Source organism: Cajanus cajan, chromosome 9, assembly GCF_000230855.2.
Source record: "Cajanus cajan strain Asha chromosome 9, NIPB_CcT2T_4, whole genome shotgun sequence".
NCBI lineage: Eukaryota > Viridiplantae > Streptophyta > Magnoliopsida > Fabales > Fabaceae > Cajanus > Cajanus cajan.
In genome coordinates, this window is record NC_138525.1 from 22062191 (window position 1) to 22085679 (window position 23489).

At 33.1% G+C, this 23489-nt stretch overlaps 1 protein-coding gene and 1 long non-coding RNA gene across 4 annotated transcripts; one reads left to right on the forward strand and one right to left on the reverse strand.

Moving 5' to 3' along the window:
* Window positions 1-3067: 3067 nt before the first annotated feature.
* Window positions 3068-16450, forward strand: LOC145951615 (uncharacterized). Its single transcript, XR_014429387.1, has 2 exons — window positions 3068-3718; window positions 3802-16450. It is a non-coding gene; the product is annotated as an uncharacterized LOC145951615 (long non-coding RNA).
* Window positions 6618-22908, reverse strand: LOC109800980 (RAD3-like DNA-binding helicase protein). 3 transcript variants are annotated; one of them, XM_020361926.3, is made up of 30 exons: window positions 22394-22908; window positions 22235-22319; window positions 21879-21954; window positions 21354-21418; window positions 21180-21224; window positions 20987-21087; window positions 20750-20891; window positions 20446-20507; window positions 20290-20363; window positions 20129-20199; window positions 19358-19445; window positions 19205-19277; window positions 19013-19108; window positions 18241-18349; window positions 17107-17200; window positions 16931-17014; window positions 16785-16830; window positions 16674-16715; window positions 16253-16449; window positions 13576-13620; window positions 13288-13316; window positions 13067-13188; window positions 12922-12969; window positions 10499-10623; window positions 10123-10406; window positions 8475-9375; window positions 8254-8325; window positions 7599-7721; window positions 7415-7516; window positions 6618-7042 (listed from the first exon to the last, which is right to left on the reverse strand). In XM_020361926.3, the coding sequence occupies exons 1-29, from the start codon at window positions 22758-22760 to the stop codon at window positions 7475-7477; spliced, it is 3708 nt and encodes a 1235-aa protein (XP_020217515.1). In that variant the 5' UTR covers window positions 22761-22908; the 3' UTR covers window positions 6618-7042; window positions 7415-7474. The 3 variants fall into 3 exon arrangements, with proteins under 3 accessions (XP_020217515.1, XP_020217514.1, XP_082919117.1); XM_020361925.3 differs by having other exon boundaries at window positions 16674-16830; window positions 22394-22907; XM_083062991.1 differs by having other exon boundaries at window positions 6618-7516; window positions 16674-16830; window positions 22394-22907.
* Window positions 22909-23489: the final 581 nt, after the last annotated feature.

Genomic DNA, 23489 nt, shown 5'->3' on the forward strand with positions numbered 1-23489 from the left:
GATTTCATGTGGTTGAAGTTGTTGATTTTCAGGTTTTTGAAGTAAATTTCGAAGTTTTGGGGTTGGTTGTTTGAATTTGCGTCGGGTGCATGTTCTTGGCGTCGGGCGTGCATTCATCAGAAGTAATTATTTTCAACTCACGCCAGGCGCGAGGTTAGTCACGCCGGGCGTGATTGGGAATGGGAGTCTCTGGATGAGTTCGTGTCGGGCGTGGGGAGAACCAAGTCGAGCGCGATATCAGATGTTGGTCTTGTATTTCAGGTTACTGATATGGCACCAGGCGCGATCTTGGCGCGCTGAGCATGAGACCCTTGTGAGGTCTCTGCCTGATTTGGCACGGGGCATGAGCTGGGCGCACCAGGCGTGGGAGACTCTGGGATGTCTCTGTTTGATTTTACGCCGGGTGCAGAGTAGGCGCACCGGGCTAGGAGAATCTTATGAGTCTCTGTTTGGATGACGCCGAGCGCAAAATGATTTGCGCCGCGCGTGAGCATGTTGGTTTTATGATTGTATAAAATGATGAAATAGTTGTAGAAATATTGTATGTTAAGGAATTCTAGGTGTTACATGTCGATAATTATATTATGGAGTTGTATAGTTACACTGAGATGTATGGTGAGTAGAAAGTCAAACATGAGTATTGATGATGTAATTGTGAAATGATGAGATGCATGTTGAGTATAGCGTTGTAAACAAATTGTGTAGTTAAGTAGCTGAGTAGAGAAGATCTGAGTTGAAAAATTGTTTGTTGATTGAGTTGTTGTGCTGAAAGTTGATTGAGATGATGAGTTGAAAACTGTGTTGATTGAGTTGTGATGATGAGTTGTTGATCACTATGACTAGAGGAGAAGTTTTTGAAGTTTCTCATTCCATTGTTCGGATTGAGATAGTTGTGGTGCTCTGAGAGCCCAGTTTGTTGAAAACCCCTCTTAGGAAGTTGTCCCTTGGAGTGGATGATGTGTTGTTCTCTTCTACTTAGTTGATCACATGTGTGGGCAAGGTCGAGGCACACGTGTATAAAGCGACTACGGTATAGGGGTCAGGTCAAGCTATACCAATTACAAGCGATCAATTTGAGTAAAGACGAAGTCGGGAACTTAGTTCCTAACCGAGTATCGGGGGGTTGTAGTATTTGGAGGACAGTCAGTAGGCTAATCCCATAGGTGGCTTAGTTAAGCTAGCTAATTTTGTGGTAGGCCTAAACCCAATTGTCTTGTCCTGACATAGTACTATACTTCCTTGTTTAAGTGACAAAGTCTGAGATACCGTTATCGTGTTGTGGATTGATATCCAAATTTTTTGTTTACCTAGTAAGCCCAAAAAGGTTCTGTGTTGTCGGTTTGGTAAGACCTAGCCACTTAGACTGCCCACCCTGTGTTGTAGGAGATCTCTGAGTTGAAATGTGTGACGACGCATAAGTTGTTGATGAGTTGACTATGTGTTGATATGAGTTGCAAATATGTGTTGTGTTGTGAAGCTGTAGTTGATCGAGTTGTTTGTTGTCATGTGTTGTATGTTGAACCTGTTGAGTATGATGAAAGTATTGTTATGTTGTAAGTTGCTTATTGACTGTTAAAAAAGGAAAACTTTAAAATTAATTAACTTCTTTTTAGAGGAGACAACCTCTTCATCTAGTAGAGAGTAGAATCATTTAGATAAAAATTTTAATTTAGGAGATTTAAAAAATAGAAAACTTGATTTGAAAAAGAAATGACCTTCACGATGCAAAAGAAAAGTCAATGAGAAGTTCAAAACAATTGAAACATCATTTGTTTTTTACTCTAAACTTGTCCTTTTCAATTATAACTAAAAATAAATAAATATTAAATGAAATATATTTAATAAAAATTACTAATAAGATGGTATAATACAATTTTTCCATTCTTTTATTAATTGGAGAATACGAAAAAAAATTCTCTAAGAGGTGTTACCATAAAAGATGAGCAAGTGGATGAACCAACAAAGGTGAAGGGGAAAATGGTGGATTTTTTTTTTCCAAAAAGCTTTAGTGAAAAGATGTAGGATAAACCAAAAAGTTGGATGGGATCATTTTTAAAGAAATTTCTTAAGAATATGTTGATTTCCAAGTTTGAGGAGATGGAAGTAAAATAGGTGGTGTGGGATTATAGAAGTTTAAAGAGTCTTAGGCTTGATGGTTTTAATTTCAAATTTATCAAGTCTTGTTGGGATAGTTTGAAGAAGAAAAAAAAGATATCGTGATCTTTTAGGAGAATTTCATGAAAGATGAGTGTTCCTAAAGGTAATAATGTGTCTTTCATATATCCTCATTCCTATGGTGGATAATCCTACGCACTTGGGTGAACATAAACCGATTTCTCTAGTGGTTGTATGTACAAAATTGTGGCAATGGTTCTAGCTAAAAGAATTGAGCAAGTGTTGTCAAATGTGATTGATAGTAGACAAAGTGCTTTTTTTACAAGAAAAAACCTTCTTCATGGTGTTCTTGTTGCAAATGAAGTAGTAGATGAAGCAAGAAAAAAGGGGGAGGGGGGGGAAGGTGTTTGATCTTGAAGGTAGATTAGGAAGAAGAAAAAAGTTGATTCCATGAATGGAATTTTCTTTGGTACATGTTTCATAGGCTTGGGTTTGATTCAAAATATGGGGTGGATGAAAGCTTGTTTATTCTCTAGCTTCATGTCGGTTTTAGTTAATGAAAGTCCCACTAATAAATTTTTAATTAACAAAAACCTTTGTCAAAAAAGAACTTTTGAAACCCTTTCATTTACTATTGTGGTGAAAGGTCTTAACGAGTTGATGTGACAAGTCAAAACTCTGAATTTGTTTAAGATTTGGAAGTTAAAAGTAATAAGGTGGTGGTGAATTTGCTCCAATATGTCAATGCTACAATCTTCATTGGAGAAACATCCTTGAGCAATGTCTATGTCATCAACAACATTCTTCACTTCTTTGTGTTGGTTGCTAGTTTGAAAGTGAATTTCTTCAAAAGTAAGTTAGGGCAGTTGGGTGGATACGAGTTTAAGGGAGGGAAAGAAATTCATGTGTAAGTTGAAAGAAGTTGTGTTCTTAAAAGAAATTGGGAAGGATGAGTATTAAAAATGTTGGACTTTTTAATGAAGTGGAGGTGAAATCGTTTTCACCATGAAGGGAAAACTTTTAGACATTAAGTATGATGGATGGAGGGGTTAATGAAAGAGGGAGGAAATAGGTCCACATATATTTGGTGGAGGGATCTCAAAATATTTTGTGGTAAAAGTAGCAATATTAAGTGATTTGAGACAGCAATAAAGTGGGGGAAAAAATTAGGGGTGTGCAAAAAAAACTAAACCAAACCAAATCATTCAAAATTGAACCAAACTGATCTACAAAATAACTGATCCAAATTAAAAATATCCGAACCAAACCGGTTTTTAAAAAATCATTTAATCGAACCGGTTTATTTAAAATAGATCGGATAAAACCCCTTAAAAAAATCTGTTTTAACTTTTTCTCGAGTCCTAACTGCTCTCTTGTGCGCAACACACTACACACAGTACGCGTGCCTCTCCTGTGCTCTCCTGTTTACGCGATGAATTGCAAAATGTAAAATGAAGTCGCGTTGGAGTCTCGGCATTTTGTAAGTTGCGATTCTCACGAATAAAATCACTATCGCAATCTCTGCCTTTATGGTTGCAGGTGCTGGACTACTGGTGGTGGCTAGTGCATTTTCTTCTTTGCATAAACCCTATTTCCTAAATTTGTAAATACCTTCCCTTTTGCTTTCTTTTTAATTTAATTCTTAGAATTTTAAATAATTAATTTTTGGTGAGCTTTCAATTTCAGGTATTGTTCTAGAAAAATCCATGGGTGCCAAGAGATAGTAGGAATCCTAAAATATATTTTGAAATTTGGATCAAAATCGGTTCGAAACCGATTTATTAATTAGGTCCAGTTCAAAATTAGATCAATAAACTGGATTGGATCAGAATCTACTAAATTAATTCATTTAAAAACTGATTGGTTCGGTTTGCATTGATTTTTAAAAAAAAAACAATCTATACCCACCCCAAAAAAATGAGGGATGGTAAACCTGTAAAGTTTTATGAAGATAATTACGTTGGTGAGGAACCGTTTGTAAAAACTCATTTTAGGTCTTTTTATTGTTTCAACAACAAGAAATGTTTGTTGGTGACATGGACAAGTGGCATAATGATGAATCTTGGAGGTGTAACAAGAGAGATTGTAGGGAATAGTAGAAGACGATTTTGGTGTTTACACAATAAGCTCTGGATAACGTGCTACATTTTAAGGGGTTAATGATAAGTCATTTGAGAAAGTGTTTCTTTCTTTGTGGAAGATGAAAACTCCTCCCAGGGTTGCATTCTTTAATTGCCTCTAACAAATAAGGATAGTTGGCACACATTTTACAATTCATGTGTTGAATCATTTTTCCATATTCTATTTTCATGCCCTTTGTTTGATAGTATTTGGAAGTTATGTTATGGGTGGACATCCATTATGATCATCCACAAATAAAATTCGTTACGAGTAAAAAATGGGTCTTATAAATGTACACCTGCAGATAATGAGTAAGGATAGTTTTTATACCCATGTGTTAATAGGACAACTACAAATAGTTCTTGTGGGATTCACTAATATACAATTATGATATTACATATTAAATTTTTTAAAATTTATGGGGAATGAAATACTTCAATAATTAAATTTAGTTTCTAAATTGAAGAATCTTAATTAATAAAATTGTATATAATATTTGAATGATTTAAGTTTTAACTTTCAAACTGTTATTTTAAAGAAATTATTAAAATAAACATAAATTATTAATAATTTTTTAAAATTTTTTAATAAATATCCAAATACATCTGTAAATACACGCCAATATTGAAAAAATATGTAGATTTCCCTTAATAGATATAAGACAAGTATAGAACCAATATTTATCCAACTAGATAAGTAGCAAGAGGCTACTACCATATTCTCTCCCCTCTCCGCTCCGGTAACATGGCTAATTACAGTCCTACCAAATGATGGAAACAACATTTTTTTACAACATGAGGATACAAGGTTGAATAGAGACCATGCACAGATTTGGAAGAGAATATGTGAGGTGGTAGTTTGGTGCATTTGGAAGCATTGCAATCATTATGTGTTTGATGGAGGTATGTTTAATTTTAAGTTGGAGGTGCATTTACTCACATTGCTTGGACGTGGCTAAAATTCCAGGTATCATCTTTTGAATATGGTTACATACAATGGGTTTTTAATCTTGTTGCGTGTTCAATTGGTGATTGAATCTTTCTTTTTGGTGGTATGAAACTCGATGAATACCAAGAGCATTTTCATGTTGTTACCCTGGAGAAGGCGAAAACTTGTTGATTGGAATTTAATGGGATCAAAGATTATGAAGTGGAGGGATAATAGAAAAAATGGCTTGAATATGTTTTTAGTTGTTTAAATTTAGAATAAGTTTTTTTTTTATCTTTTAATTTTAAAATTGTTGTTTTAGTTCTCATAATTTTTTAAAATTTTGTTTTAATCTTTCAAGACACTAATAACATATTTGAAAATGAAAATTTGAAATAATTATGCAATATTAGTTAGTTTAATGTGATGTTTTCACTAATAAGGATAATAATAAGTAGATTTTATGCGATAATATTTTACAAATTCCCTAATAAAATTTGATAAGGACTAAAACAAGATTTTTTAAAACTACAAAAACTAAAATCAAAGTTACCTTAAATTTAAGAGATTCAAAATATATTTAAATTTAAAAATTAATTTTTTTAATATACCACAATAGTTCAGATGTTAATTTTTTTAATAAATTATTTGTTTAAGTCTCTAATGTTATTTAATTGGTTCAATTTGTATATGTGACAATACTTTTTTTTTACATGTCACGTATACAAAAATTTGACTACATTAATCTCAATTAGACCAAAAAAAAACACAATACATCATTTCTTTTAAAATAATCGATCAAACTAAACATTTTAATAATAAAGACCAAATTAAACCTATTAAATAAATTAAGAGGTTAAAAAAGTCATTTAACCTCTTTATATAGACCATAGATATACTCGACTAAAGGTGATTCTATTCAAGTCAAATATGATAGAAAAATACTCTTCCTCCAAAAAATTTAACTCGCTTTGCCCATAAAACCAGCCTCTATCAACTCAAGTAATATTTTCCAAGCTTCTCAATTTCAAGTTCGGTCTAGGTTTCATTGTGAAGCCTAATTTTACTTTCTATGATTTGTTTTATCTATAGTTTGTAGGGAAACTTCAGATCAATCAAATACCTAGTATATTTTTTTAAAAAAGCAAAAAGCAAGTCTTTATAGTTATCTTTTAATTTATACCAATCAACACTTTATTAATTAAATGTTTAAGATATAAAATTGGACAAATGATGATATTTTAAAAGTTTGGTACAACTTTTCAATAAGGATTTAAAAAAACAAAAATAGATAATTGACATCTATAATTTTCATCATTGACTGCATTGCACTCCCTATTTTCCGTTTTCTAAGCAAGTCGATCTCCACGTTTCGTCTTTTGTATTATTGATACGCTAATTACTCTTATGGTTCTGCAATGCGCAATCACGCCTACAACTTTTCGGTACTAGGATTTTGTTGATATAATAAGAACTTTAATTTTATCATCAGGAAATCAGGCTTAAATGCTTTAGATAAACATATACAATTCCCTGCCTGGCTGAGTAATAATATTACAACACCTGGATGGGGCGTACTAAAGCAACATCAACACCTCAATTTCAACATAGCTCCATTCAGGAAGGATATTACTATTGGGAATGCTTTACAGAAAAACTCAACTAAGTCAGCATATGTAAGTAGAGATCATTTTCCAAAATGTACGAAAGAAAGCACCCCTTAAAACTTTCTATACAGATGCACCACTGCAATTGAAGTCATTGTTATCTGGGAGGTAACTTTGAGATACTCTCGGAACCACCAACTCAGGTTCATACTTAGTATCCTTGTATTATGCGGGTGACAACTTTAAGTCAGGAAAAATTGTACAAACTAATCCTGAAATTCCAAAACTTCAAAAGCTTAGCATCTTTAAACAATAGTGTGTACGAAATTTAAATACTTCCCTGATTAAATACAGCTGGGCATCAATTATTGATTCCAAAAAGTTGCTACTTGGGGAAGAATAAAATGCCCAGAATGACTGGAGTTTCCCAACTTTTGGTATCTTCTCAATTAAAGGCAAAAGAATATAAAATATATATATATATATATATACATATATATATATATATATAAAATTAAAAAAAATTAATAAAAAAAAAAAAAAAAAAAACTCAACCCAAATAGAAAATTTAATTACATTAAATGTGATTGACGTCAAACAAAAAATATTCTTAAATTCAATTTTTGAGAAACCAGCATCCCCACCTCAATTTGTATTCTTAACAGGTTACCAAAAACTGCATCAGAACCCCAATATTACTAGCTTCAACTTTGGTTTGCTGCACGGTGCAAGCCTCTTAGTTTTTGCTGCATCATTTACAATGAAATATCTAAGAATTAACTATACTTTGTCAACAAAATGCACGAAGCATTACTTGAATTCTTTTACCTTAGATTTTCTAGTAGTCTTCGAGATTTCTGAATTCCCTGGTTGGGGATGATAAGAATATTTCTCAATAGAATTTAAGACAGCAATTTTCTCCATGCCAGAGTCATTAACTGGCAACAGATCCTACAGCAAATAAGAAGTCATCATCCAGTGTCAGGTAAATATCTAGCACAATTATCGATTATAATTCAGCACTTTAGCATGCATGAAGAACAATTTCAAAAGTACAGATAAAAGATTGTGTTCTGTGAAGTTTTATTGTTAAATTCCAGTTTTAAACACTTTTCCCAAGCCATAAAATGCTTGTTTCTGGCAATATGCAAGAAAACAGATGGGCCACTGTCAACAATTATTTTAAGATTTAATTACTATTATATTTTCATAAACTTTACATTTTAGTCCTTATAATTAAAAATATCCAATTTAGTTCTTATACATATTTATGTGTTTCCTTTATAGTTTCATAAATTTTACCTTTTAGTCCCTACATAAATATACTACAGTCTACAGGAACTAAAAGGAAAAAAAATGATACGTATAAGCTCTTAAAAAATAAAGCTTATCAATTTATAGAAACTAAAAAGGTAATTAAACCTTATTTTAATAAGTATTAGCTACATGGAAAAGACTAACAACCATTTGCTTTTAATCTTACCCCTTCCCCTGAAGCAATGTTCCCTGACTCCTCGCCGCTCTTCACTTCCAAAGAGTCAAAGAAAAACAATATCTGAAGAAGAAATGTGAGTGAAAAATACAATTAAAAGAACACCTAGAGAAAATTGACACAGCTGAAACTGCAAAGAACACCACAGAAAAGGACATTAAGATTCATGCACAAATGAAACAATGTTGCTTAACCCGGGTGGTAAAAGTCACCTTGTCAAGTAACTGAACATTTGATGAATCGGTAGCCATGATCTGAACTCCTAGCAAATTGTCGATATTACTGCAAAAGGGACAGAAAATAGTGCTGAAGACACACCCATCTTCTGGACACCAAATACCCTGTTCTGGAGCACTTTTGGGTATTCTATTGCAAATTCGTTGGTCAACAAATAAAGAATCAGTAATAATAACTGGTACACTATCAGTAGTGCAAGTTTTCAGCCTCTGTTTCAAAAGGGATCTTAAATGGACTTTTGATAATGAATTCAACAAGCATGTAAGATAGAGATGATTCTCAGGTCGGCCCAATGGACCTTTGCAGTGTGAACAAAATATCTGTAACCTTTTGTCCGGTGGAGGGGCAGTTGGTGAACATGAACCAGGTATATTGCTTGTCAGTAATGAAGAAGAATTTGATTTCAAAGTTCTCTCAAAACCACATTCACTTCCTTGAGATATCTCTCTAATATCTACAGAGCTTTTTCTGTACCATGTAAGAGGACTGGCACAAGATGCAGTAAAATTTTCTTCCTCAACGAGGTTTATAAACGGAGTGACCATGGCCTTTCTCCTTTTTGGATTGTGAGAATTAACACTTAAATTCAAAGATGATTCCTTTTCTAGAATATCATTTGTAATTACATTTTTTTTAGGAGTAATTGTTATTGAAGACTGGGCCCTTGAAGAATTTTTACTTCCGCTGGTTAAAGACATTGAAAGACTTGATAAGTGATCTGCAGATGGAGCTGGGGCCTCAATCATGGTGGAACCAAAGTTGTCATTCTTAGAGTAATCTGGGCTACTGAGATCGTCATCAACATCAATGCAAGGGGTTTCCTTGACAATGGAAGTTTCCTCATGTATGATTGCCACAGATGATTCCCCAGTGAACCTGTAATAAAAACATTTTTCAACAAGTAACCACAATGTGATTGTTAGTGATGTAAAAATAATTGCAAATTATATTAAAGTTTAGACAATTGTTATTTGATGGCATAAAAAACTATCAACTATACCTAACATATTTTACGAGATAAAAAATGAATGTCTAAGTCCAGCTGACTTTGAAGAAACTAAAGTCAATCTTTAGAATTACAGAATTGAAACCCTGAAAGACCTCAGCCAAAACAAAATAGAAAGACGCATAGGCATAAGGGCAAAGCATATTTATGACATCCAAATTTTAAAAAGAACAATAGTTCATGCAGATCAATTAAGGTCTTCTTTACTTATTTACCCAAAAGATAAAAAAATACAAAAAACACCATAGGTTTTAATATAAGATCTGGCAGTGGCAGTTTTGCTAACTCAATTATATAGCTACATTCTACATATGCTTAAAGATCGGCTAACATCAAGAAATGCAATTGTTATTTATTAAATAAACAATCAAAGAATCAGCTGGGTATTCTGTATTTCAGTTGTACTGAATACAAGATTAATATCTCTTACATGTCTATGAGATTTGAAATATAGAGGCCAAAATAAAAACTTGGTCACAACCAAAGAAGGATTTAAATCCACCAAATCTTCAAAACAGTTGTGTTTTTCATTAGGTTTAGATATTTAGTTGCTAAAAAAAACCATACCATATTACCAATTACAACAAAACGCTGGCAACACAAAAGGAAAGAAATACCTTGGCTCTGTCTGATTACAGCATTGTGAGTGATATTTACACTTGTATGTGTTACTATTCTTTTGAGCTAATGGCTTGCTTTCAACAAGATCTTGAGGGGTTAGTGTGGGAAAAGAGATGTTAGTCTGAATCAATGATGTTTCTCTCCCATCTCCATTATCAGACTTGTTCAGTTTCTGATTTTTCTTTCTTGTGAACCTTGCACTCCGATCCTTGTTTTGTACATCCTCGTCATTTAAACCCAACTTCTTGGTGGCATGCACTGTATTTATGCCATATTGTTCCTACAGCAAGTTGACCATATATTAAAAATCCTCTCTTCAATAAACCCTGATGAGGAACAAGGCAGATTATAAAAAACCAATATGCCATGTACCTTGGCATCCTCAAAGAATGATTTTAGTCCCTCCAATGACATATCAAACCTGTCATATACTCTCAGCGGTCTTCTTAGCCACTTTGAAATGAATGCCCTATTTCTTTCTTCCCGAAAACGTTCATCTAATTCCACAAGAATAATTACACCAATTATTATAGAAAAGCTTGTTGAAAGTATAGAGTTGAATTTGATGGTTAAACAAAGAATGGTGTTAAAATAAACCTTGGTGAAAAAATAAACTGCACCTCAATGGCATACCAAAACAAGGGGGGGAAACACCAGATTATTAGATCTAAACATAAAAGGTAGTTTGCAAGACAGAACTGCCTGCTTTCATGGTTGCACCATGGGAAAAACCGTCACAACTCATTTATGTTCCATTGATACGATAATATTTACCAATGGTAATACCTATTAAAGGGATGTATTTTTAGTCATTCATTTTATTTAGTTGTATAAATTATGGGTATGAACTGATGTGAGAGTCAGTTGTAACTAACTAGTACAGAAAAGTTAGTTACGAGGTGTAATATAAAAAGTCGTGAGCACTTTGTATTGAGGGCAGAAAGAAATATAACAATTTGTGATAAGGTTTCTCTTTTAGGAGATCCTTGAGTCATCAAGATCCTGTATTTTGATATTCTATGAGAGAGATTTCTATAGGTTCTTTTCATATATTACAAGTGGTATCAGTAGTCAGCAACAATGGTGGAATCTGTCTACAATAAAGATTTGGAGGCAAGAATTGAACGCTTGGAACACATTCTTGAAGAGTCCCAACAATCTACCAAGAACTCGTTTGAAGAGATGTGTTTCATGATAGAGAAATTACTGATATGCCTGAACAATCAGAAAAAGATGATACGGTGGAGTCCAAGAAAGGTGGTGAAGCAAATCCTAGTTCTCACTTCAAGGTGATTGATCACAAATTTCCTTTCAATCATTTGATGGAAATGGAACAAACTACCACAACTGGAGGACAAAAACAACAATTTTTTGAGCTTAAAGAGAAATCAAAGGAGCAACGGGGCAAGCAGTAGCTCCTATCCTGGATGGAAAAGCTTTTGCTTGGCAACACCTTATGTCACTCACAAAGGAAAGAAATCCATACCATGGAAACAATTTTTGTCAGATGTGGGACCTTGATTTGATGCAGGAAACTACGATGATCCAATTCCTATGTTGCCAAAGTTGAGGTATGAGGATTCTTTAGAGGATTACATGGAAAAAATTGATGCATTATTAGCCAAAGTGGAAGTTACTGAGGCTATGGTTGTGAGTTTTTTCTTGGGAGGGTTGAGCAGTCCCTTGGAAAAAGGCAGTGAGGTTACATAAACCTAACACCATTCAGGAGGCTGAGGTTGGCCAAATTACAGTGTGATATACTGGCTGAATCAGAAAAACGAATTCAAGAAACTCACAAATCTTCAACCGATTTCCAATTCCAACCCAAAACCTGTACACTTGGGACCACCACCAATCAATATCTACCTCAAATCACTCCCATCACCAACCTGCAACAATCTAAACCAAACATTACCAACAAACCCAGCACTTGGAAGGAGCAAAAAGGCAACAACCAGCAATTTTCCAACCAGAAAGCAAATGAAAGGATTGCTTGGGGCCAGTGTCATTTTCGTGCTGAAGAATGGAATTGAAACCATCAACAAAAATGTAAGGTGTGGCACAAATTGAATTCCATCTTCAGTGAACAAGAGATGGTCGAAGATGACATGAACCCTTTAGATGAAGCTGAGGCAAATCTAGATACTCTCTGTGCCCAAAAAAATATTGAATGAGAAAGGTTGGTGTGCAGACAGTGGTGCTACAACAGGACCTTGGCGCAAGGCCTTTTGTTAATTGGGGGAGCCTGTAATACCTAGCGGGGGATGTATTTTACTATTTTTAGTAATTCATTATCTTTAGTTGTATAAATTCTGGGTACATATTGATGAAGAGTCAGTTGTAATTAACTAATGCAGAAAAGCTAATTAGTTAGGAGGTACAATATAAATAGCTGTGAGCACTTCGTATTGAGGAAAGAAAAAAATATAATAAAAGTTGTGATAAGGTTTCTCTCTATTAGGAGACCCTTAAGTCATCAAGATTCTGTATTTTGATATTCTGTGAGAGAAATTTATATAGGTTCTTTTCATATATTACATATAATGTCCTCCAAAATTCAAAATATTCTAAAAGGAATTAGTTCCAAACAAACTAATGAAAAAGACAACTGTTTTAATGTTGAAAACTCTTCCACAGCAAACACTGGTGTAATATTTTGCAGACTGTGGAAAGCCTAGTAAATTCCATTCTCCCTTTCATATATAAAAATCAGTTTCTAAATTATAAATCCAAAAAGGAGAGAAACAACAAAGGTGGAAGAGAAGAAGAGAACCGAAGTAGTAGGCCGTTCATACCCAATAGGATGATTGCTCCATAATCAAGTTTATGTCGAATACAGCGCCCTACAGAAATCAGTGTAAAAAAAAAAAGTAAAATTTTGAAAAAACAATAAGCTTTGTTAATATATAATGAAAATAAATAAATAGAATTAAGTCTTACCTGCTGCTTGATTTAAAGCTCTGAATGCTTGGTGGCAGTACCACTCATTTCCACTCAATAGATTTTTGGATGATTTGTAGGTGTCATTAAATTTCTTCTTCAGTGCAACATGAATATCATTTCTGTTAAGTTATAATAAATCAGGCAATCAGAAAAATTTATTCCCATAGTAGGCTTCCTTCTTCAAAAATAAATATTAGGAGAAAAGAAAGGAATCTTACATGTTGGGAAATGGAATACCAACAATAATCTGAGATTGTCAAGAACTACAATCTATAGTTAACATTTACATTGATTATTAAAAAATGGAATGTCTGTGTGATCAAAACCCATTATAGGACCTTCAAGTTGTTCTCTTTAACAATCTTATTTTTTAATCTGAGATTATACCTACTTTCAATCCTCACAAGATGTACCATAGTCACATGGCAGATTAAGATCTCCCCCCCCCCCAAAAAAAAAAAAAAAAAGAATAGCGAACAATAAATTATAAGCAGAAATAAGGATACAACTACTCTGGCATTATCATCAGAGAAATCAATACCTTCAGAAACCTGCAACCCAGCATTATATTATGTCGATCAAATAAATACAAGCATTATATTATGTCAATCGAATAAATACAAGCATATAATAATGAGCACAAATAATTGTGCTAAAGGTAAATCGAATTCATATATCTTAAAGCAGTCATATTATTAACATAGATTAAAACATTTTAAATAACGGTTACACTATTGACATTGTTTATTTACACCCCAACTACTTTTAATGTCATTTCCTAATTGAAATTAACGAAATGTAAACATACAAATAGAAATTAATCAATTAAAATAGTAGCAAATTATTCAATTCAAATAAACCACAATTAAAAACTCTACATATAGTCTCATAGTTGGTCCCAACCCAAGAGGGTTGTGTTAAGACATTGATAGCCAATATCATTCTTGTTGAAACCCTAAACATGGATCACTTGGAAGTAATATGCTATATGACTCGGGTATAATGTTAACTGAATTAGAGTCACTACATCGATCCCTAGATGTAATGTTAAATGAGCAACGGTTTTCACATCGGCACTTAGACTTGGTACTTGAAATATACAAGAAAATCTTTGGAGGTGGTGGATACCATGATTCAGAGAAGGATCAACATCATGAGTCTTGAAGAAATTAAATAGACTGGAGAAAAAGCTAAGGAGCTAGACACGACAAGATTTAAACTTTGGTTAGTACATAAGGAAAATTAGATAAAATGATGGAATAAGTATTATCATGAACAAGAAATGGAAGGAGAATGTGGTGGATGTAAAAAGGCTTGGGGACTAGATTTTATCTATAAAATTAATTGTTGCACAGAAGATTACATTATCATCAGTGTTATACACTACAAATAGGATCTAGTGATCTACAGTACTTTTTAAAGAAAAGTTTTGGAAAGATTTCAAGGGGTTGGTTCAAGTTTTTCATTAAAAAAAACATTCTTATTGGTAGAGATCTAAATAGATATGTTGGAAGTGAGATAAGGCAATTAACAAGAGCTTGTGACAGTTTTGGTTTTAGCGAGCTCGTGGCAGCATATGACTTCAAAATTATGGACATGTATCTTAAAAAGTGGGAAGAACATTTAATCACTTATAAGTGACGAACTTTAAGGTTGCAAAATTTTTATTTTTGTTTTGATAAGGAGCTCTAGTAAAAGGGCTTGAAAGAATTGCAAGCTGCTTTCAAGAGAAAGACTTGCTATACAACATAAGGTATTGATCCAAGATGTCTATTTTAAGAATCATAAACAAAGAAGAATACAAGAATTAAGTGGTGACAACTTAATAGTGCAATGCATTTGACTTTTAAGAAAAAGTTACTGGTAAAAGGTAAGGGGAACCACTACACAAAGCTTTTGGGTTTTAACAAGATCTTGGGACAAAAAAAGAGAGAACAAAAGAAATATAAACTTGCCAGTAATTGAGAACCAAAATCAAGTGATTTGGACCAAGTAAGATGCATTAAAGATGAGGAATAAATTGTATTACAAAACTTAGATATCAAAGAGATGGAAAAAATATTATAAGGTTTTCGAGCAAGGATTGACTTGTAATATGGAAAGATTATAAATCCAAGAAGACAAACAAAATTGGGCTAATTATTTATCACAACATTTGGGTTAGTGGGAAAATAAACTCTTAAGAAGATGAATAATGGCAAAGACTAAGTCTTAATAAAATTAGTCTCGTCGGTAACTATGTAAATTATTAGTTCTTACATTGAATAATTTGATATTAACTGAACAAGCATGCACACCAAAAATGTTTGAGAAATCAGAGTATCAAACATTTGTAATTGTGTACTCTTGTTGATGACTTTTAATTAAATTATTAAAAAGTATATTATACATGATATTAAGTTAATAAAGTAGCAAACAATTTTAAAATTTTACAAAATTTTACAGACTTGATCTACTTAATACATTTTCATTTAACTGCTGGATTAATAAAATTTAATATATAAAAGAAGTTATTAAAGAGAATAATTTTACTAAGAATTATTCTTAAGAGGCATTTTGTATGCAGAAACTTTTCCACCCGTAAGAAAATCATATTTACTGGGAATTATACTTCTTTTAAAACATAGTTATAAGAAAATATCTTCTTTCAAGGGAATCTTGGATTCTTAACCCTTCCTATGAAGTTTTAGAGGGAAACTTAATTAAAAAAAGATTTCTAGGAAAGTTAAATTCCTGCAAATGATTTTTAAAATTCGCATACCAAATAGGAATTTAACATTCCCAACACATGTGTCATATCTAGTAGGAAGAATTCACCGGAAGAAAAAAATCTACTAACAAGAGGTTTTTTATGAGTGAGGAATAAATTTTGACCATACCAGTAAAACTATACATGGATGGTCAAGATTAAAAGTTTTTTAAAATCACATGATCATTTAAAATAGTGATGTGAATTTTTGAAAAACTCAAGTGACTTGTATGATTTAATCTTAATCATTCACAGTATAATCTAGTTATTAATTTTTGTTTCTCTCACTCTCACATAAAAAAGGCCTTATCTAGGAAACAACTGTACAACAATATAACTAAACTACTAAAACATGGAAAAAATCAAATTCCACAATAGTTGCCCTATAAAAGCAGCATCTAAAATAATTAGATACAAGTAAAATTGTGGCACACCTTTCCTCGACAAACACCAAGTAAAGCAGCTCCTCCTTTCATAGAATTCTGTAAGGAATCGACTGCATGAACATGATTTAGATCACTTTTCTTAATCCTTTTTTTCCCTCCCAATGCAGGTCTTTTTCCATGATGAATTGAATCATAATACCCCTTTATTGTAAGTTCAAAATCATCTTGGCTTCCAGCTCTTGGTTCTGCACACCAAGCACAATACAAATTCTTAATTCAACCAAAAACTATTGCCAAGACAACAAAATCAATTTTGGATATAAATACCAAAAATAATGTCTTTCCACTTTAACATTTGAACTTCGTAGAGAAAAGGATGAGGAAAAGTAAAAGCATAAATATCAACAGAAACTCAGATCTTAAACCTAGTCCACAATACAGAAAGCATTCGGATATAAGGATAACTCACCAACAAAAAGAGACTTTTCTGCATTTAGCCTAGACCATTGACCTGTTTCAGACCAACGGTTGCATAATTTTTCCATCAATTTATAACTTGGAAAGAACACTAGACATCCACCTGGAACAATCTTGAAGATTTCCTCTAAAGATTTTCCAACCGCATCCTAAATCAGTGATAGATTCTATCACATAGCTTATAATAAACAGATGTGTTCTAGAGAAGAGAATAGCATTTGTTGAAGAATATATGCTGAGCAAGCATACCTGGAATGCATATCCATCTGCTGTTTTATAACTTGCATTCAGAGGATAATTGCCTGGCCCAGTGGAGATTATAGCAGGCCACACCTACATTCAAGAGATCATAACTTGTTTAACAAAGAACTTACAGCACAAAAAGGAATGATGAACTTTAAGGATAATTGAGAAGTAGCCAAGACCTGTGAGTCAACATCAATTACATGAGGAGCTTCTAGACTAGTTTCAAAATGAACTCCAAGCTCGGAAGAAAAGGAAGTCATTGGTGACAGTGTCCTGAAGTACCAAAATAAGTTCATAAATGATACTACAAGGATGATAGGAAGTAGAATTGTGAGAACTGATCTAACTTCTAAACAAAATTTGGCCCTCACATGCTGGGTGTCATAGCAATTAAAAATAAAACTAGCTAGCAAACTCATTTTAGAAATAAAAATGTGAATGACATATATATCAAATATCAATTTTTTGGTGAAAGTTTAACTTTACCATGAATGTTTGAGGTAGAAATGTCTCCTGGAACTACATTTCAACAAACACTTTACACAGAATATTGTTAATAGGTTATTTCTGCCACCCAGACATATCGTTAGGCATATTAACAAACATGAGAAATGCTAGTAACACTCTTTCTAACACCTTGACTACTAGCTAGAAGGAAATCAGAAATTTTGATGGATCTCACTTCTAAGTTAGGGGAGACTCATTAGATGAGAGATAGGACCCACCAAATTTGTGACTTTCAATAAATACTAGTCAATAGTAAAGAAAGTGTTAAGAGAGTATTAGAGAAACTGTTACAAGCATTCCTCTTACGGACATTATTACTCTGAAATATGAATGTCTATTGTCTAAACAGGAAAAATGTTGTCCAACGATACAGTTTTTCAAATAAGATGCCAAGTTAATTTGAGATATTTTAACATAATACTTGAGACATCAATACATTACTGGAATACTTGATATTCCAAGAGAGACACTTTTCAGGAAAGTTAGCATGGAAAAGCAGGTTAATTCTGCCAATAACTGCAACAGAACCTGGGTCAAATATGCTTACATGAAATCAGGGTTAAGTGGCCTGGACCTAACTGGCTCATTATCAGTCTAGATGATCAGGTCAGGCTATAGACACTGGCTTTTCAGTAGGAGTTTCCTCCATACTCGAGAAATTTGCACTGTTTTATAGGCATGCACCACTCAGGAATATGTTTCAAGATGCATGCTTGAAATAGGAGGAAAAAAAATACTAAGAATTAAGATCTGGACATGTATAAACTTGGGCTTGCCATATAGGTTCCTGTTCACACAATGCTTACCCAGAAGTCAAGATGACTGATAAAGAAAGATCAGCAACATCTCTAAACACAACTGCTGGATTCAAGCACCATAAACTTAGAGTGTGTGTCCAGTTTCCAAAAGCTCTTCCTGACATAGAACCAATGAATGGTAATTATAATAATGCAGTAATAACCGAGGGAAACATAAGATATATAGTTATATGCTAGCTATTATAACCTTTTACAAAACCATTTAATCATTGCAACCTATATAATTAGTTCCCAATCTTAAAAAGAAAAGGGTCCTCGTTTGTATTCAATTCACAAACTAAATGCACTGTCTTATATCTCATGTCAAGTCTCCTTTTTATGTTCTGGTAACAGTAATGTTCTGTGCAGTACTCTAGCACCATATATTTCAGAACCACTAAGTGCATGTTTGGATTTCTGTTTGAGAAGCTTCAAACGGACAATCCCAATTTCTGAAGCACGAAACGGAGAAGTAAGTCTGAGGCATCTTTAGACAAACGTACGTTAACGTTTAGATGAACGTTTATACAAACACACTCTATATGTTCCAAAAATTAAACAATTTAATCTTTCATGTTTGACATAAAACAAATCTTTTAAAATGTTATCTCCACATAAATGATTTCAATTAGTTAATTTAGATTCTATTATATTTCAATAAAGGCCTCAAAAAATCGATTTAACTCCAAACCATTTAGCATTCACTTATGTACTAGCTACCAACCATATCGTTTGTGGTTCTTCTGGATATTATTGTTAGTCTGTAATTGCAACAACTTACCACTATCTTTTCTAACACATCGCTGAAGAGCAAGCTGGTAATCCAACATGTGAGATCCATTTCTTGAGAAGAAATAAGTCAGTGATGAGAAAAAGCCTGAAATGAGATCAATAAATATCATTGGTAGTAACAAATATTGAATGGTGTCAATAACGGAATACAGTACAACACATAATAACCATAAACCCAGACCTTCCAATGTTATCACTGACATGCCACTTAAATGCTGTGCATCAGTCTCCAAGTCAGTAGCAATTTTGATTGCCTTGAACAAAATATCAAGTTGATAAATGACAATGCAAACATAAGAATAATCCAAATCCAAATGCCAAATAAATGATATACCTTGGTAGCACATTCTAGCAAGATAGGGAAACACTGCTTTGAAATATTTGCTTCTTCAAGCTCTCTTAAAGCATTATCACCAGTCCAACTATACATATAGAAAGCTTATGTCAATGAATCCCGGATATAATTCACAAGTTATGAGTTTTATTTTATGAGGCTCTAGCCACCATATGACAACAGTTAAATAATTTTTTCTCAAAATATCAATTAAATTGCAATGGAGTTTAAAAAAATAACAAAATTAACCACAAGTACTTAAAGCTTGTAGCAACCCTTCAATTCTTAAAAACAATAAATATCATACGTGAACACTAGGCAATCAAAGGATCATTTCCTTATTAATACATGAACTGGCTTCAAAAAAACTTAATAGGTCATTTCCTGGGCAGATAAATAAATGAAGATGTACTCGGGAGAAAGAAAGTACATGTTCCTTATCAAGAGTAGAAATAATATAACATGCAACAAAATTACAGTTAAGAGTACCATCCCAACCCAACATAGAAAGAGTTACAATGAGTAAAAAATATCATATGGTGCAGAACACACAGTGAAGTCTCCTTTTCCCAATATCCTTTATTCAGTCTGATTATTGCAATTCCAATCAACTACTAGTAGCAAATGACACAATCAAGCATGTTTATATCAAATCTATAACACATGAACTTCTATAATACTTGGAATTTCTACAGCCTCAAGATCCAAAATACAAAATGAAAATTGCATTCACAAAATAATACAACTACAACGACAACATCCTTAGCTTACCACGACACATAGTGCTGAAAATCACGTTTTTCTAGCTTGTTTTTCTTTTGTTCCATCCAACTAGTAAGGCCCTACACAAATGCAGCACTTGTTAAAGTTATAGGCACCAAGGAAAACACTTACAAGTCAAACATTTCAAACCCAATATCTAACCCTATTACCTGTGCCATTTCATATAGCGGTTGGTAAATTGCAGCATTAACAGAACAAAGTTGCTGGAGCTCCATTTGTAGTTCTTACAAAGGTATCAATGACCATATAAGTAAACAACATTATTAGTGACAATGAAAAGAAAAGCAATAAGGTTCATAACATACTATCCAAAACATCCTCTTCAAGATCCACACTGCCAGCATCACGAGAAATGTCCTCTATATTGCTGCAAAGTGCAAGCATGTGAGGGACGTTTCATAGAGAAAACCAGGAATATACTACTGCCAAACTATTAAAAATTGCCATTTAGCTCTAGATTGGCTTGCATACAACTGGTGTGTGAAAGACATCTGGAATGAGAATCTATCTAATATCTAAAATAACAAAATAAAGCCAGTTCCATCTAACTGGACCCTAAGAACTGTTTCATTGACTTGGCAACTAAAATGAAAGAGATTAACAACTCACTGAGCTTCATCAAGAATCACTATGGCTCCTTTAATATCCACATCCATTGCTGCCCGTATTACTGGATTAATGATGTAGTTATATGGACAGAATACCAACTGTGCATCATCTGACATAGAACGAGCTGCATAATAAGAGCAACCTGAAAGTGAAAACAGCATAAGTCTTGTACTTCAAAAAGCTTAGCATAAACATTTAAACAAATAAATAAAAGACAAAAATCACAAGAGGCCAAACCTTTTACCACTTGCCCAACTTTTACAAGATCTTCTATGTCATGCACCTCATTGCATCCTCCTTTCTGAAGGGATTGATGACTTTTGACTTTATGTGCATTTCTGCATAGATTGTAGGTTTCTCATTTCAGTTACTTCAGGAAGAGTGATATAAAAAATAGATAGGAAGCATGAGTGGATACGCATACACTCACTTGAATTCCGGACACCCTGTTTCCTGATCTTTCAATAATAGTTTACTGAGAATATTTTACAAAACAGTATCAATATGAATATTGTTAGATGAGAACATTTTATAAAATATATCAGTACGAAGATTAAAGGGGAAATGTAAAGTAAAAATTATCAAGGTAAAAGCAAGTAGCAACCATTCTTCATTGATATTATCTTTGCCAATTATATTTTTATTTGTGCAATAATGCTTCCGTGATGCCTGGAAAAAAGAGGGAAAAATACTCAGTTAAATCCATATCACTTTACTGAAAGTAAAATCTTTTTGCATATCCAAGAATGAGTGGTAATAAGGCATACTGACTTTTTACTAAAACTCATGCTAACTTAAAATCCTTATCATATGAGTTGGCTGTTTATTGGTAACTCATCAGCAATGCTTTAAAACTAACATGCAATATGCTTCAGAATCAAAAGAAAATATCCGCTTATTATTAAGGTGCGACAATTAATACTTCAGATTGGAGAAGTGCCGCATAGTCACATTCTTCAAAACGATACCAAACAAAATCACATTTTGCGTAATCTTCATTAATATTGGTTAAAAACGCAAAACAAAGGTAAATTAGTAGGGAGAAATCCAAAAATGATCAGAAAACAACAAAATCGAACGACTCAACATAAAAAGTAACAGTGATATCAAAGAAACGGATTCAACCTACCAACACAGCCATAGGCACCCTGTATGCCGTTTTCCGCAATTCACGAATCACTTGAGAAATTTGCGAGTGCGTTCTCCTTATACAGTGTAACAAAAAAAAATGACATAGTTAAGTGATGATGCCCATACTTTAAATTATAGAATGCTAGTTGAAACTTGAAAATATGAATCCATCTAATCTACTGATCTCTACAATATTTAGCAATGTTAAATGCATGAAACCATAACAACAGTCGATGAAAAAATTCTCAATTCATAACCATGAATTACTTATGCAATAAAATAAAAAATAAAAAAGGAAATCAATTGATAAGTCGATGGTAAAAAAATAATAATAATAATAATAATAAAACCTACGAGGCATAATATATAGTCGGCGCTTCCTTTTTCTTCTGCTTCTTGTTGCCGACCTCAGGCTGCGTACGGTCCACATTTTCTGATGCTAAAAGCAGAACAATTTGCTGAGGACAACACACACAAAAAAAAAATTAAATAAGGATTATAAGAGATAGTTACCAGAAGAAAGCGAAACCTCCTCCGGAACAAATCCGCCGCCATGAGCAAGAGGATCGGTGGTTGCCTCCGTAGCGAGGTTGAGTTTGTGCTGTTTAGCTTTATCTTTATATTGGCGCTGCCAAGCGAGAGAGGAACAGAGAAGCGAAAGGGACTTGCCAGTACCGGTTGGAGACTCGAGCAACGCGTGACAATGGCCTTCTCTCTGAGCTCGATCAAGCGTTGAGATTACTCTACCCATGAATGCAAACTGAGACCCGTACGGTTGGTAAGGAAATTCCACTTGAAGGCCTCCGATGTGGTACACATTTTTAGGGTTAGGGTTCGTCGCAGAGACCATTTTTCCTTTTGCATTCGCTTCAGTTTTCATAACGCCTGATGCTATCACTTCATAATCATATCGTGTCTCTCTACTTCTTTGGTATAATATAGCTTTAGGCGGGAGACCACGTTTCTGAATATGAATATACGATTTAGGCGCTAAATTGCTGGTTCCCAAAAGATTCGCTCTTGTTAATTTCTATTTTGTAAACTTTACGGACTAATTAATCATGATGTGGATGTGGTTTTTTTATCCATAGTGTAATTTTTTAAAAAAAATTCAAAATGGGTAGGTTTAAAAAAAAAATTGAAACTAGGGTAAGTCGAGTTGATTTTAAAAATATAAGTCAATTTTAAAAAAGTTGATTTTTTCATTTTTAATTTTTCAAATTGAAAAATAAAATAGTCAGATTTGATTAGAGGACATAAATTCATATATTAAAACACGATTTTATTTTATTTTACTTGAAATCATGTTTTCAACCATGAACTTCTTCTTTAAAAAAAAAAAAAACAAAATGTGAAAGTCAATACTTGAATTTGAGATTTATTTTTTTTATAAAAATAAATTGTATTTCTTTTCACAATCTTCCTTCTCCTTTTTTGGTTTTTTTTTTGTTTTAATGATTTGGTGGGGTTAGTCGTGTTTTCAAACATGCTCCCCTTTCCCGTCTCTTTTCTTCATTTACACGAAATTATAAAAATTAAAATACATTTTTTAAAATTATTATGAATAAATTTTAAATATTTGTATATGATTGTAAAATTAATTCTATAA

Bases quoted from the DNA above. Each gene is read 5' to 3' on its own strand.
- LOC109800980 (XM_020361925.3), bottom strand. From the start codon at position 22,760: ATGAAAACTGAAGCGAATGCAAAAGGAAAAATGGTCTCTGCGACGAAC. The intron at 21,955-22,234 runs GTAGGTTTTATT...ACACTGTATAAG, and splicing joins CCGACTATATATTATGCCTC to GAGAACGCACTCGCAAATTT. The intron at 13,317-13,575 runs GTATCCTTATTT...TGACAATCTCAG, and splicing joins ATGATAATGCCAGAGTAGTT to ATTATTGTTGGTATTCCATT.